The 16,631-nt window shown below is 32.4% G+C and overlaps 1 protein-coding gene across 2 annotated transcripts; it reads left to right on the top strand.

Moving 5' to 3' along the window:
* The first annotated feature begins 416 nt into the window (after positions 1 to 416).
* NTS (neurotensin) lies at positions 417 to 9,967 on the top strand. 2 transcript variants are annotated; one of them, XM_056117521.1, is made up of 5 exons: positions 417 to 480; positions 585 to 786; positions 2,779 to 2,840; positions 6,678 to 6,902; positions 9,536 to 9,967. In XM_056117521.1, the coding sequence occupies exons 2-5, from the start codon at positions 714 to 716 to the stop codon at positions 9,686 to 9,688; spliced, it is 513 nt and encodes a 170-aa protein (XP_055973496.1). In that variant the 5' UTR covers positions 417 to 480; positions 585 to 713; the 3' UTR covers positions 9,689 to 9,967. The 2 variants fall into 2 exon arrangements, with proteins under 2 accessions (XP_055973496.1, XP_055973487.1); XM_056117512.1 differs by lacking the exon at positions 417 to 480 and having other exon boundaries at positions 530 to 786.
* Positions 9,968 to 16,631: the final 6,664 nt, after the last annotated feature.

Here is a 16,631-nt window from a genome sequence, read left to right on the forward strand (position 1 = left end):
CTTTGAACCAAAAATTAGCAAACATTATTTATTTGCTCATTTCCCTAGAAAGCAAGTAAACAACAACACAAAAAAAAATCCTTTCAATGTTTTAGGAAACAGTATTTTATCCTATGAGCTACTTAACACCTGTCCATATTAGACCAGAAAGCAGAAAAAAGAAATTCTCAAAAGCGTGGCTAGTCAGAAAGCTAACTCTTTAAATATGAATTTCCAAATCTAAACATATGATTGATTCAGCACACTCAGTCTGTGAATTTGGCATTCACTCTGTATCACTGATCTCATGCTTCTCAAAATCAAAAAGACAAGTTCTTGAAATTGGAAAATGAAAGGATACAGGGAAAGAATACTGGAAGTTTTCCCAGCATACTTAATATGGAATTGCTTTTGAATCACTCCTGTGTGCGTCAGAAATCCACAGCAGCAGCTGCAATTAAGGAAGATGTCACTATCACTCCAGGTTCAGAAGTGGGGGAGGTGAGTGGGGGACAAGAGAAAAGGGGAGGAGGAAATGGGGAGAGGAGGGCACATCCTGGAGAGATAATCCCTGCATGCTGACAGCTTTCTCCTATATATATAAGGGAATGACCAGAGCATCTCTCAGAGTTCAGTCACTTTCAAAGTCAGCTGAAGGAAGAGGATCTTTAGAGAGAAGCTCCTTCAGCTATCTCTGGCATTTCAAAGACTGAGTGGCTAGAAGTCTCAAGAGGATGATGGCAGGAATGAAAATTCAGCTGGTGTGCATGCTTCTCCTGGCTTTTAGCTCCTGGAGTCTGTGCTCAGGTAAGCTCAGCTGCATTTCACTACCTCCTAAAGTGATTCTACCTTTTTTGTTTTACTTCTTTCAGTGTGTTGCTATTTACACTAGTGTACCCTGGGAGATGAGCGTTTCCCTTTTCTTAATTTGCTTACTAGTGCTAGCAATCAAATTCTTTCAGTCCTTATAATCACAAGGCTATTTTTAAAAAAATCTTTAAATCTGCAAAACAATAAGATAAATCTTAAAGAAAAACTTCTCCTCTCCCTTTGAAATGTAATGTAAGATGAAATGTAAGAGAAAAGAACCACAAAGCGCTAATGTCTTATGCTGAAAACTCACTCTTTTCAAAATGCATGATCTCATTTTCAATCTCTTAGAAAGAGATAAAACTACAATTTCCTCTGAATAATTCAACTATGCTGAGATAACAAAACAAAATTGGTATTGAATGAAAAGTGAATTTTGAAGATTTTTTTCTAGAAAAGTATAAAATCATTCCAAGTCATTTTTGAGAATATATTTCATCTCTTTGTGTTTGAAATAGATTATTAATTGATATTCTTTTGCATGTCATTTTACATTGACACAACTTGTAATGGCAAAAATAGAAGTTTTATATTAACAGAAACTGAATTTATATTGGTTTTGCATGCAATAATTAAGAAGCCATGTGTCGATCAATAACTCATTTAGGAAATAGTATTTAAAGTTTAAAAAAGTTAACATGAAATATAATTATTGCAATATGCTCCTCTGCGATTTGAAAAATTATTGATCACATCACAATGAGATCAAACTCGAATTTATACTAGAGGTTTTTAAAATTATGTTAAATACTTTACGACATATAAATTGTTATTTCACAATGTCATATTTCTTTTTATCATCTGAAAAATCTCCCTCACTTTTAACTTTGCAATTTTTGTTAGAAAATTAATGCTTTTACAATTTTGATTTTATCTCATAGTTACATAAGATTAAAGGGATATTTTAAGTTTATGCCAGAGTATGTCAGAATAACATTTTGCTGAAGATTTTGTTTATAAACTTAAATTTCTTTTGATGATAAGCCATCATTTGTGGAGATTTTTATATATATTTTTAACAAGTGACTGACTTTGCCTTTCTTTTGATAAAAAATTGATTATCCTATAATTAAAGAACAGGATCTCAGGTGTTTAAAGTTTATTTGCAGATAAAATTCAACAATTTTTTCCAAATGTGACATTTCTTTTTAGTAAGTATATAATTTGAGGTAGGCAGAACCATTTTAAATTCTGTTTAATGTCATGTAGATCAATAATTGAATAGTCAGTTATTGGCTGTTGTCTGACTTTATTTTATTTTTGTAGTATAAAAAATTCCCTCTTTACAAATTATTCACCAGTGAAAATTAAAAAGAATATTCTTTGAAAAACCATATAGCAATTTTTCACAGTATTGTGCACAATTTTAACACATACACTGATGACAATTGCATTTTTCATTAAATTTCCTTAATTACCTGTGACATTAATTGCTAAGTAACACAATAGTCATTCTTATTTAAGTGAAAAACAATTCTCTCAAAGTGTGTTTTATAAAATAACATCTCAAATTAAATAATTCTTAGTGTTTCCTTCTAAAATAATTAGAAACCATTTTTGTCTTGATAAAGTAATGAATAGATATTTTTAAAATTTGAATGTTAATATGAATATTTTCCATGTATATAATTATTAACATTTGACCACAATCTTTAGATAAATCTATTTAATTGCATATAATGAGATTTTGCAGTGGATATTTGAGTTCCTAATCAGTAATCTTTCTTGCATCAAATAATGATGTGTTTGTATTATTAAAGTTCTTATTAATATGATGTAAACTACATATATATTATTTTAAATACTGTTTTAAGCACAATATGTACATAAGACAGATAGTATCTCTATTTTGAATTAATCTAAAATCTGAGGTTAATGATATTACTATATATGATTATGTAGTAACCATATGGTTTTGATTTTATTCAGATTCAGAAGAGGAAATGAAAGCATTAGAAGCAGATTTATTGACCAATATGCATACATCAAAGGTAACTTTCTTTTCTTCAACTGAGGACTGAAAATCATATAAATTCTCATTATAAACATAGCATCTTTTCCTATAGTAATAACTTCCCATCAAGACTGAAAAGTTCATTGAGAAGCATTTTGTTTTTTGAAAATATTTCCCTAAGTTCAAAGAAGTTAAGGGTGTTGATGTGATATGAAAGAAATTATAGTGACTATCAATCAGTATAATGTGACCTTAATTAAGTAGCTCTGTATTATTTATGTGGCCATGTGAACATATTTAAAGGAATCTTGTTTCCATTCTTATCCTGTTATATATGGTGAGAGGTATGTTGGCTTCAGTTTAAACTCATGAATGAAAACCAACAACTTTGCATTTTTATTATATTGGTAAAAGTAAAATGGAGTTCCTAAATTATAAATAAAATAAAATAAAAAATTTTGGCAACTCATGAAACAGTGATTTATGAGCTATTGAATTTAAACAAGTAGGCTGATCACACTGCTTGTTTTCACTCTTTTATTTTTAAATGCCCAAGTTGGGGTTTATGATCTCCTAGATATTTACATTAGGTCCATGCCTGGAATTAACTAATCCAAGTATTAATATGTATATGCTCATTGTTTTTCTAAACCAATTATATCTTTGAACACAGATCCGCATTATTTCTCTCTTGGAGTCCTAAAGTCATTTTTTTTTCTTAACCTGTACCTAGAAATTACCCTCATTGGAAGTCTTTTTTTTTTTATTTAATCCTAACCTGTACCTAGAAATTACCCTCATATATCTTATTTATCAGGTTACCGCATAATAATTATTTACCCAGAGAAAACCAATTAGTAACTATTAAAACCTTGGCTTAGATCACAGCATTTGGAAATAAAAAAAAAATGGTTCAAAAAAAAAAAGTTGATGTTAGTCAGTCACCTGGTTCCACATATGATAATTCAATAGTTTTTATGGTAAGAAAATAAGTGTTCAGAAAGTTCCATCTAATTTCTGAAGCTAATGTTTAATTCAAGTCTTATTATCCTGGTTTTCTCTTGTCCAATTGGAGGATTATGTTTCAGGTACAACAAACCCTACTATGTAGAGAGAATTATACTTGATAGGGAGTGTGATTAGGAAAAATTACCCATCTTATTATGTGTTTGAAAGTGTGGGCCTATTATATGAGTGCTAACAAAGCTTTGCACAAATAACTTCAAAAGACATTTAGAGCACACATATATATTTCAATGATTACTCAGATCTATGAAAGTAGATTGATTAAAATCAAAATCTACCACAGTTTACAAGGTTTTATGTTTCGTGTCAGCAGTGATCAATTTTAGTCAGGTCATTAAATGACAAAATATATTTTAAATCTTGATAATAATCTACTTAGAGTTCAGTCAGAATAGCAATGGATATGGCCATTTTAACTAAAAATAGAAAGACCATAGGTTCAGTACATTATAGGTTCAGTACATTAAAGGTGAGCAGTGTTATGTATATTGATTAGGGCCCATTCTGTTAAAGAAAAGAAAATATGTCCAGAAACTAATAGCCTTAGAAATTGTCAAATCATGGTAAACATGTACATTTTATTCCCTTATCTTGGAAAAAAAAGAGTAGGCTTGGATCTATTTTAAAATTTTATATAACAGAATTTAGTCAGTATTAAGCTAATTTTATTCATGATATTTTAAAGCCAACAAAAAATTTTATCAAACTTTAATTCAAACATGAAATATTACATAAGGTATTTTGCAAAGATTGGTTTTCAATCCAAATACAAAGAGGAAAAATGTGGATTTAAAGCTGATAAGTAGGGTTGAGGAATACTGACAGAAAATTACTAAGTAGAAATATTATGGGGAGGAGTATTTTTACTAGGCAACTGAACAGAATTCCAATATTTCCATAGGAATTTTCATCAAATATCTATTATTTGTTTACATATGTAGGATGATTGCCTACAAACGATGAGGAATTTTTGCTGAACCTGGACTAATTTATTGACAGAGCTGGAAGTCAGGATATAATTTGACCAATTTTATTTGGTCCAGCCCAGAGTTTTTGTCATTATCCAGACTGAAATATTTTAAAACATAAAAAACCATATAAAAAGGGTTTTGAACAAATATCTTTGTTCAAATCCTCATCAAAAGTTATTCTCTTTGTCATGTTTCATATACATAGCAGGGATAAATTAATTATTAATAGCTATGTTGAGTAATGTAACCACATTAACTTGAATAAAGGAACAAGATTATCAGTTTCCTTATTCAAGAACTCATCAGGTAATATTATCCTTGAAAGATACATTATGAATAAATAATTCTGTGGTCAAATTAGCTGAAGAACATTGGAAACTATTTGGTATCATTAAAAAGTTAAAAATAAACATTTGCAAGTTAAAATTCTGACTTTATCTGCAATCAAGAAGTTTTTAAATATCCTTGGAGCTCAGATTTTTCAATTTACTTGACAGTGAAATCTTGTTTCAAAAAGTGAATGCAGAACAAAAGCTCTAAGAAATACAATTTAGATATCACAGCATTTGGATATCTAAAGAGCTTTCCAAATTAAATAGAATGAATTAAGTTTTACTGCTTCATAGGTGGCATATAGCATCCAAGATTACTACAGCATAAAATTTTAAGTAATGATTACATAGTTATACTAACTCCTGGTATACTTTTGATGCTTTTAAACATATTCCTATGTAATGGCAGTAATGGTGAACACAGTTCTACATATATCTTTTACTTATTTCATCTTTGATGAATATTACTGTGATACTTCCGCTCATAATATTTATCTAAGACTTAAAGTTTTTTTTTCAATTGGAGTATTCACTATTTTCTAATTTCTGGTCTTCTCATATTTTCAAACATTGGATTTGCAATTGCATTTATTTGGAGATAATTTCAGAGAAAACTGATAGCTTGCCCTAATTCTACTAAGTGTTCTTTCCTATCAGGACTTTGTGTTTAGCCAAATATTTTATTCCTTTGAGAAAAAAATCTTTCCTTTCATATATACCATCATAAATTTCTATTGATTTTTTCTAATGATTTCAAACTAAGTCACGTTAATTCTTATATTTTTTATTGTTATTGGCATAAAAAATTTTGATTGTGACAATAATGGTGTTAGACAAGATCCTATTATTAAAATTCTGTAATTCAAGGAAAATTGTAAATTGCAGATAAATTGGTAAGCTGTAATTCTGTCTATAAATATTTAATGTGTTGACTATATTATTATTGTCACACTACTATAATTATCCAAATATATTAATAGCTCCATAATTATTATTCATAAGACACTAAAATAAATGTAATAGAGAAGGGCATTTGAAAAATATTTTATTCTGTTATGTATACACTAAATAAATATATATTTTACTACTGTTTATATTTTGTATATTTTCATTCTTGGTTTATGCATGTATATGTGTAAACATTCTATTTAAATTTATATTTTTAAGTTGGACAGATAATACAGTGAATAAATGATTGCTTATATGTAGAAGACCAGTGTTCAATCTGGCACCCAATGCGTTTTTCCATTTGATGCCTAAAATGATCCCTGAGGACAGATCCAGGAGTAATTCTTGAGTACAGCCAGTGAGGTCCAATAAATTAAAAAATAAATAAACTACATTTTAAATATATAGTGTATCTAGTATGGGTGCTATTTAGCTTTGTGATATTGAGTTATTAATTCGTAACAGGATATTGTTAGTTCAGAATTATAATAGACCTAAAATGCATAATACAATAGACCTAAGTAGCATAAAAGCACTTTAATTCTTAGATAGTGCATTTTAACTATGATATATGTTTCTTTTTTTTTTATACTTCAGGCAAGTAAAGCAAGTGGTCTCTCCTGGAAAATGACCCTGCTAAATGTTTGCAGTCTCATAAATAGTCTGAACACCCAAGCTGAGGAAACAGGAGAGTTTCGTGAAGAAGAACTCAGTACAAGAAGGAAATTTCCTGTTGCCTTAGATGACTTTAGCTTGGAAGCAATGTTGACAATATACCAGGTCCAAAAAATCTGTAACAGCAGAGCATTTCAACGCTGGGAGGTAATACAAAAATTTTTTAAAGAATGAATATGTGCAATCATGGATATACTAGTTAGATTTCATGTGCACTAATTTGTTAAATCTCAATCATTATAAAATGAGAAAATAACGAGATGTGTGTAGATAAATAGTACACTAGCCATTCATAGTGTGCTTTAAAGATTTGGAATTAAACTCTTTTTTTTTTAGTTGTGAAAGAGGTGTAGAGTTCAAATTGATAGCATACATTACACTGTTTTGGTGATTGGAGTTGGTGGAAAGTCAAAGGCATTTAGAAAATTCAAATGTTTTCTTAGAATCAGTAAATTCTATGTGTTTATCTCTAAACAAACAGAAATATAAAAGGTTCATAGGGGGGCCAGAAACTAGTACAGGAGGTAAGGCAATTGCCTTACATGCAGTAATTCCTTACATTGACAAAGGTTATTCCTGAGCACAGTCGGGAACAGCATCCAGAACAACTGGGTACACCCCCCCTGTCAATCCAACAAAAACTTAAAAGGTTCTTTTGAACTTGTATATATTAAGCAAAACAATAATAGGTCTATATGAAGGATATATACTGCTTATTATATATACTGTGTGTATACTTTTTGTAATTTTGATCATTTTTTTTGAAGGGGTGGGTGGACGGTGCCACAACCTGTATGTTACTCAGGGCTTACTCCTGATTCTGCCCTTAGTCATCCTGGGCTGAGGGAATCAGAAGGGGTTCTGGGGACCAAAACCATCAGATCAAACATGTTCAATGCAAGTGCCCTAACTGCTGCACGGTCTCTTGGGTCCCACAGATTCCAATCTCATGAACCTCTCTGCACAGAAAATGAATTAGGGTTTGCTCTTACTAATCTCTCCTGTATCAATATATTTTCGATCAGGTAAAGGTGCAAACAAAGTAAGAAGTTGATACACAGAAAAATATTACCTATGATACCACAAACAAACTCTTTGGAAAAGACGAAATGTGAAGCAGGAATCCTAGTTTTTATTATAACTTCAAAACAAAAAGATTTTTTTTTAATATGGAAAAGCAAAAAAGCTAGTTTTGATTTTGTTTTCTGGCACATTTCTCCCTTAATTACAATTCATAACACTTTTGGCTTTGAAATATTGTTTGTCAATAAGAAATGAGTTTTAGCATGTTTAAAATTTGGTGGTAGAGTTTAAAATATTAGCATAGTATCAACTTATCTTGAAATAAAACCCTTAGTACCATTACATAAAGAGATTTAGTAAATATGTTTAGAAATGTTGCTATTTTAATGCTATTGATTGAATTAATATTAAAGTATAATTGCATTCACAGGGTAGTACACATAATTACATACTGTGCACAGAGAAACAAAATGTTAAGAAGGTAGAATACCTAACACTTTTTTTTCCATGTTAAGTAACTGTGGGTTGAAACAAAATACTTGGTGATATAACAAGACTTTTTTGTTACAATTTAAAACTTAGATCCTTAGGAAAATTACAGTTATTCCAAGGTTTAGGAGATAAATTCTCTTATTATACTACTCATATTCAATGTTATAAATCCAGTTCATTCATCCATATATTTGTTTCTGGCTATTTGACTGCACCCAACAGTGCTCAGGGTCTACCCCCAGAAATGGGCTCGGGGATCGCTCAGTTCACATGTACATGTTCACCTCAGTGAGCTATTTCTTCTGCCCTAGGTTTCTTTCATTTTCCTCACATGGATCCTCAGACTTTAGGACTGTGTTTGATGGCTATATTGGAATTTAAACTTCTGGCATTGAACTTGCCAGGAAAGAATATTAAGTCACAGAACCATCTTTTGAACCTGAAAAATTTTTAAAAGCTGGTGTAAATTATGCAGAAAACTCCTAATAATTTTAATATTTTATGCTAACGAAATTTTTATTTATCGTCAGAGCACCCTTATTGAAAAGGGGGAACTAATTCTAGAATAGGATGTATTGGTAATGAGCTATTAGCAAGATTCTAATTAGAGATTTATTCCCTTCAGCTGAATCTGAATAAGCTTTAAATTGCTAATCATCACAATGTAAAGTGATATTTACCACTTTACCACTTAATTTATGCAACATATATTTTATACAATATAATAACAGTGTAAGACAGAGTAGGCATTCTGCTAAGAGAAATGAATCTTTGGAATGTTTTGCATATCAATTTCATAATTAACTGAGTATTAAACCTTTTATGCATTTAAAAATCTTTTCTAAAACCACTGAGGTTAAAGTGATTTACTAGATTAAAACTCTGCAATTACCCTGATTTATGATTTATCTTTGGCACATTTTTATTTCTCCAGTATAAGCTGATCACTGCTTAAAGGTCTTTTAGCTATATTTCTTCTATTGGAAGTATGAATATATGGCTTTGATGTATAGAGAAACATTTTAAAATACTAGCTTGATGAAGTAGGAAGAAAACCAGAGATTTATAAAAGTTATGTTTCCATGTTTTCCCAACATTTTGATGATAATAAATCATGGACAAAACACTCGATTGTATCAAACCTCAGAGATTCATCTATATGTCTAACTGCCTGAATAAAAAAAATATAAAAAATGTACAAATATACTTGAAAAGGAAGATTTTATGTTTGTAACTTTCACTTTTTCATTATGTCCATATTTCAGGCCACCCAGGAAGATCTTCTTGATGCTGGAAATGATAAAAATCAAAAGGAAGAAGTTATTAAGAGGAAAATTCCTTACATTTTAAAACGTCAGCTATATGAGAGTAAGCCCAGAAGGCCCTATATACTTAAAAGAGGTTCTTACTACTACTGAGAAGATATATGTGATTCAGAATACTTTAATTATGCTTCAAATTATGTTTGTTTGAAAATGTGACAGAACAATTATTTTGTCTCTTCTACAGCTGTGGTTTATTGCTTAATTTTTTTTCTGTGTGAATATAAATTGAGCTAAATGTTTTAAAATAAATAGATTTTGAGCATGATGTGTTGTGTACATTTGAGTAGATATTAAGTCATAGTGAGAATGTTTTACAATTTTGAAGAGTTAATGGGCTGTATAGACTATAAAAATTCTGATGATTTAAACCAATGAGAAGACATTCTTTTAAAAAAGTCCTATAACAAAGTGCATTCTATATATAGCTAGTTTGGAAAAAAAACTTAACAGGTTTCTGACAGTCTTAATTATTTGATTGAATGTTTTATTATTTTTTCTCAGTATTCATGAAATCTTCTGGAAATGGGGATGCTCATAGTGGTAAAATAGGATCATTTTAACATAAATGAATTAGCTATTGTTAATTGTGCCTGTCTTAATGAATGATGACTAATTTTTTTTCTGTTAAATGAAATTAGTAGCTAATAAAAGTCGATAAGCTCCCAAAACCAAGTTTTGCTGTAGGTTTACTTCCACTAGAAATAATACTGTTAATTGACTTTGTTTTTCTCAGACTCTATGCTCTGGTTTAAATCTTGGTGGTCTTAGGAGAATATATGGTGTGCCAGGCATTGAACCCAGCCTTACTTATTTAGTTTGAGTCCAAGTGCTTATTTTCCTTTGATTTTTGTCTGTTCTATCACTTTTGTTTTATATCTCACCTTTGAGTGATATGATTCCATATTAGTATTTCTTTTTCTGAGTTATTTCTCTTCTTAAGACTCTTAGAGTTTAATTTATATTATTATAAATGACAAGATTTCCTCTTTTCCTATTTTACTTTAGCATTTCATCATATAAATCTATATCAATATTACCTAAAACTATCTCATATATATCTATATAAAAATATGCCTTGCGGCTGGAGCAATAGCACAGTGGGTAGGGTGTTTGCCTTGCACGTGACCAACCCAGATTCAATTCCCAGCATCTCATCCTGAGCGATCTGAAGAGAAACCAGAGTATCCATAGCACAGTGAGTAGGGCGTTTGCCTTGCATGCAGCCAACATGGCCGATCCGAGTTCGATTCCTCCGCTCCTCTCGGAGAGCCTGGCAAGCTACTGAGAGTATCTCGCCCTCACGGCAAAGCCTGGCAAGCTACCCGTGATGTATTCAATATGCCAAACACAGTAACAACAAGTCTCATGATAGAGACGTTACTGGGCCCACTCGAGCAAATCAATGAACAAAGGGAGGACCGTGACCGTGACATCCTGAGCACCGCCAGGGGTATTCCTGAGTACAGAGCCAGGAGTAACCCTTGTGCATCGCCAGGTATGACCCAAAAATGCACACACACACACAAAAATATTCCCCACAGTTTTTTTATCTACTCATTTTTTTTGGTTCTTTGCTTCCGTATTCTAACTATTTTAAATAAGATTAATATACATGGATGTGTATATATCTTTTTGAACTTGTGTTTTTGTCTTTGTTTTCACTGCTAGCAATATCAAGTAGTGAAAATCAGATCATACAATATATCTGCTGTTTTATAATCTGAGAAAGTTCTACTTGTTTTTCATGAAGATTAAGTCAATTTCCATAAACACTAACAGTGTACAAGGTTCTTTCTCCTGTGTATCTCCACAAACACTTGCTATTTCTGGTTGTCATTGTTCAATCTGTCTGGCCCCCAATACACCTGATGTTTATTTGGAAACGTTGTTGTTTGTATACAGAATGATAGTATAATAGATAGGGCATTGAACTGAATATGGCCAACCACATCCCGAATGGCACCCAGGACTGCCAGGCGTATCCTGGGTGCAGAGCCAGGATTAACCCCTGAGCACTGTTGGATGTGGCTGAAACAAACAAACTTTGTTAGGCTCAGGGAGTAGAGAGTAGACTCATATTAGAACATCACCCTTGCATATGTGAGGACCTGAGTTTGATCCATAGCACTGAATAAAAACAGAGTTTTTACTGGCTTTTCCTTGAAAATGCACCTCAAATCTACATTCTGATACTTGTACTAACTACTAACCCTAAATCGTTAAGTTCTCCTCCTGCGATTATAATAATTTCTTCATACAACTACATCCATGGTTTATAAGACTACATTTTAAGGATACAATTTGACATCCGCAAACACTTGCTGTTTCTGGCTGTTTTAATTCCTTTGTTTCGAGTCCACACCAGGATGTGCTAAGAACTCACTCCTGGCTCTGGTGTCAGGCATACTTATTGAGGGTCTTCTGAGAACCATATGTAGTGTTTATGGTGATCAGACCCTGGTGAAATGCATGTGAAGCAAATGCCTTACACACTGTACTACATGTTTTCAGCTCCTTCTGGCCTTTTTGATAACAGCTTTTATCACAGATATTCGATGTATGTGATTGTAGTTTTCATTTGCACTTCCTGATTATAAATGATAACAAGGATTTCTCATGTGCTTATTGAGATTCTTTGATAAAGTGGGGGTTTGACTTTTCTCCCATTTTTTGTTATTGGTAGCCTTGGAGCATCAGGTATTGGCAAGTTACATAGCCAACTTAGTGCTTGTTGCAGTGTCAGGGTCCTGCTTATAGTGCAGGGACTCACTCCTGATGGAAATGGGATTGCACTCTGTGATATTTTCTGGAATTGGAGTGAGATTCAAGGCCCCACACGTACATGTATTCAGTTTAGCACCAAGCCATATCTGGGCCCTCCGTTTTCTTTATATTCTTATGGAGTTGGTTTTCAATTGTTGTTGTTAGATTGTGTTTATCTAATATTATATATCCTAGATATTACATTTAATCATGCTTATGGTGTGCAAGTATTTCTTCAGATTCAGAAAAAAAACTTATTTGTTTGTTTTTATTGATAGTTTTAACGATAGTGTCTTTCTCTTACTAGAGACTTTTTGATTTTGATATAATCCTGATTGATTTTATTGGCTTCTGTTTTCCTTGACATTGGAGCAACCCCATCCCCACTCCCCCCGACCAAATAACACGGAAGCTAATATTATATAATGTGCCACCAACAATTTCTTTACTGTATTTTATGGTATCGTGTCTAATGCCAAAGTTTTTCATCCATTCTGAGTTAACATTTGTTCACAGGGTGAGACAGTCATCCAGTTTTATTCTTTTGCTAGTGACTATTCAGGCTTTTCAACTTTATTATTAAAAAGAGTCTTCTTTCTACATCTTATACTCATTATATCTTGTAGCACACTGGTAGTTCTAATATAAGAAAATTTATTTGGGGGAAATATATTCTACTCTATTAATCTATGCATCTGTTTTTATTAGAATATCATGTGATTTTGATAGAACTATTTAAAGCCTTGCTGAAAGAGGAGAAAAGGGACATGTTATTTCTTGACTTCAGAGTACATTAAAATATCAGACTATGATATACAATCTTCGCAAAGCCTATTATGTCTTTAAATTACACATAGGAAAAAAATCATCTTCTGTCTTGGAAATTCTCAAAAACAATCTTTGACTTCATCCCACCCATTTTCCTCTAGTTGAACTCTACTCATTATTTTCTTATTATACCCAGCTTTCTTCTGATTCACTGAATTTAGAGTCATCAAGAACTCTTCTGTGATTTTTTTTTGGTAGAAAAGTCCTTTCCATTAGTAAAGTAAACAGATACAATTAGAGACATTTCTCTTTTTTTGGGGGGGGTCACACCCAGTGATATACAGAAATCCAGGAGGCTCTGCACTCAGGAATTACTGCTAGAAGTGCTCAGTGGACCATTTGGGATGCTGCAAATTGAACTAGGGTCGGCTGCATGCAAGGCAAACTTGCTACCAACTGTGCTATTACTCCAACCCAAGAGACAACATTTCTTATGTTCCTATCACTAGGATTGAATAAATTGGTTCAATCAGATATTGATTGGGTGTTAAGAATGTGCACAGAACTTGCATCTTTAAACAATTTATTCCTTAGACTTCTATATCTTTGAGTATTTTACTTGAACATGAAGTTATATCTATACAAATGAATGCCTTATTTTGAAGAGCCCTTTAATATAACTTAGGCCCCTTCAAAACACTTTGTTCTCTTCTCCATATTTTTAAATAGGGTTAGTTGTTTTTATCTAGTAAAGTTTTACCATGCCTTATATATCTTGAGAGTGATCTTTGTTAGATGAATGGGGAGCAAATATTTTCTCTCAATCTGTTCAGTCTACTGAGTATCATTTTATTTTGCTACTTATTTATTTTACAGTGCATAAATTCCTTAATTTGATGACCTATTTGTTTATACTTTCTTCCATTTTCTTGAAAAATGGCACTGAATGACAGAAGAAGGTCTCTAGATTCAATGTCATTGAGATTTCTACCTATATCCTATGTTTTTCTCCATATAATTTATGGAGTCCAGTATAATATCAAGGTCTTTAATTAATTTTGATTTGACTTTTGTGCATGATATTAGAAAGGGGTCTGATTTCATTTATTTACATTTGACCAGCCAATGTTTCCAGTAGCATTTGTTGGTAGGCTTTCCTTGCTCCACTCAAACTTTTTGCTCCTTTGTTGAAAATAAACATCCATAAACTTATAGATCTATCTCTGGACTTGAAATTCTATTCCACTGGTCTGAGAATTTGTCCTACATCCTGTATAAAACTGCTTTGATGTTCTAAAGGCATATGGAAAAATGTTCAATATCAAATGCAAATCAAAACAACAAAAGATATGCCTTCAGACCAGTGAGACTGGCACACATCAAAAAGTTTAAAAACGTTAAGTACAGGTAGGAATGTGGGGGAAAAGAACTTTAATTCACCACTGATAGGAATGGGGATTTAAAGTTCTTATTTAAGACTGCAGTTTTCAACCTCATACTACATGTCAGTCATTACTTTAACTCTAAGTCTTCCCTACGTTATTTTTTTCTGAACATTTAGATCTTTACTTATATGGCATATCTATAATGAGAACTTCTCAGAACACTCTCTTAGAAATAAACTTCACCTTTGAGTCTATATTGATGTATTTATCTTGCTTCATTTTTCTTTACATTTGAATAAAAGAAAATAACCAGTGACAGCAATTAGCAAGGAGCTGGCCCAATACCTACAGAAAAGCCTTGGTGTTTTTCTATTAAAAATAAACAACTTCATAAATTTAAAGCTTCAGACAGGTTTGCTATAATTATAATGGCAAAATACAGTATAAAGTATTGTATAATCTTGTCTAAAAATAAAAAATAACAAGAACTCTGAAAACCAGCAAAATTATTTAACACCTTAATTTCCCACACAATCCATATGACTGCTGCCTCTTTATCAAGAATTTCTTTAACTCAGTTTCATTCTTCCACTTCTGAATAAAAAAAAAAACTACTGCAATAATTATGTGATCATCCTTACAATCCCAGAACATGCAAATGAGAGCAAAACTGTACACATATTCCACAATAACATTCAGTATTATACAAAACAGTCAATTGTTAAATGTTGTGAAAAAAAGTATTGAAGCACCCATAATTTACCATAGATGAATATCCCTGGTACCAAAAAACACAACTTTGAGTGAACCAACACCTGCAGAACACATAGACTAACATGGAATTATTAGCTCTTTTAATGAATAATTATTTGTAGCAAATCTCACACATACAGTTTCCCCAAAACTAGGCCAGGTGTCAGTAAAAATTTGTTTCATAAATGAAATATTATTAATGCAATGACACTTTTTATTACATAAAATTGTATAATACTGCTTTTTAAAGTAAGAACTACTAAAAGGTTTTTTTTAAAGTCATACTTTAGCTGTTGCATTTCAGAGATACTGATACAAAATCAATTATCTCGAAGTTTCTCTTCTTATGCAAAGCAACACAGATTCTGAGATGAGAACTTTAACCTTCGCTAATTAAGGGGAAACCTTGGGAGATTTATTTTCCCTCATTTTTTGTCTTGCATATTTCTTAGGAAAAGAATCAAACAAGAAAAAATAGTCTAAATAAAATTTATAGTAGTTAAAATGCAAGAAATGGTTTCAAAAATGAAAAGGGAGCACAGTGACTGGGAATAGAGCTACCTTCCAATGATCCTGCACAGGCAATGGCACGTGGCTCTCTCCAACCAGAACCAACAGGAAGTCACTGCAGCGGCCCTGAGCTTTGCTTAGAGGGATCCTGGCATCCCTCAACCCGGCTCTAGTCCCAAGAAACACTAGATATAACAAGCTCAAGTGTAGTCTCAAAAATATCAGTGACGACAGCATCTTAATAAATTAGTGGCTTTAGAGATTGATTGGGCTGGAGCGATAGCACAGCGGTAGGGTGTTCGCCTTACAAGCGGCCAACATGGCCGACCCGAGTTCGATTCCTCCGTCCCTCTCGGAGAGCCCGGCAAGCTACCGAGAGTATTCGATATGCCAAACACAGTAACAACAAAGTCTCCAATGGAGACGTTACTGGGCCCGCTCGAGCAAATCGACGATCAACGGGAGGGCCTTTACCTTTACCTTACCTTAGAGATTGATTGGACTAGAGCTATAGCACAGCATGTAGGTATTATCCTTAGACTCGTAGTATAATAAGAATAGATGACCAAAATTCAACTGAGGCATGTAGATTGCCTTTAAAAGACTTGTCTTCCAGAGGGAATACAAAAAAATTGATAGACTTTTTAGATCAAATTTTAATTTTTTTAAAGGTCTGTCTGAAAAATAGCACAGGGAGTAGGGCATTTGCCTTGCACATGACCAAGCTGGGTTTGATTCCTTCTTCCCTCTCCAAGAACCCAGCAAGCTACCCAGAGTATCCCACCTGCATGGCAGAACTTGGAAAGCTCCCTGTGGCATATTTGATATGCGAAAAACAGTAACAAGAAATCTCACAA

Source organism: Sorex fumeus, unplaced genomic scaffold, assembly GCF_029834395.1.
Source record: "Sorex fumeus unplaced genomic scaffold, SorFum_2.1 ptg000003l, whole genome shotgun sequence".
NCBI lineage: Eukaryota > Metazoa > Chordata > Mammalia > Eulipotyphla > Soricidae > Sorex > Sorex fumeus.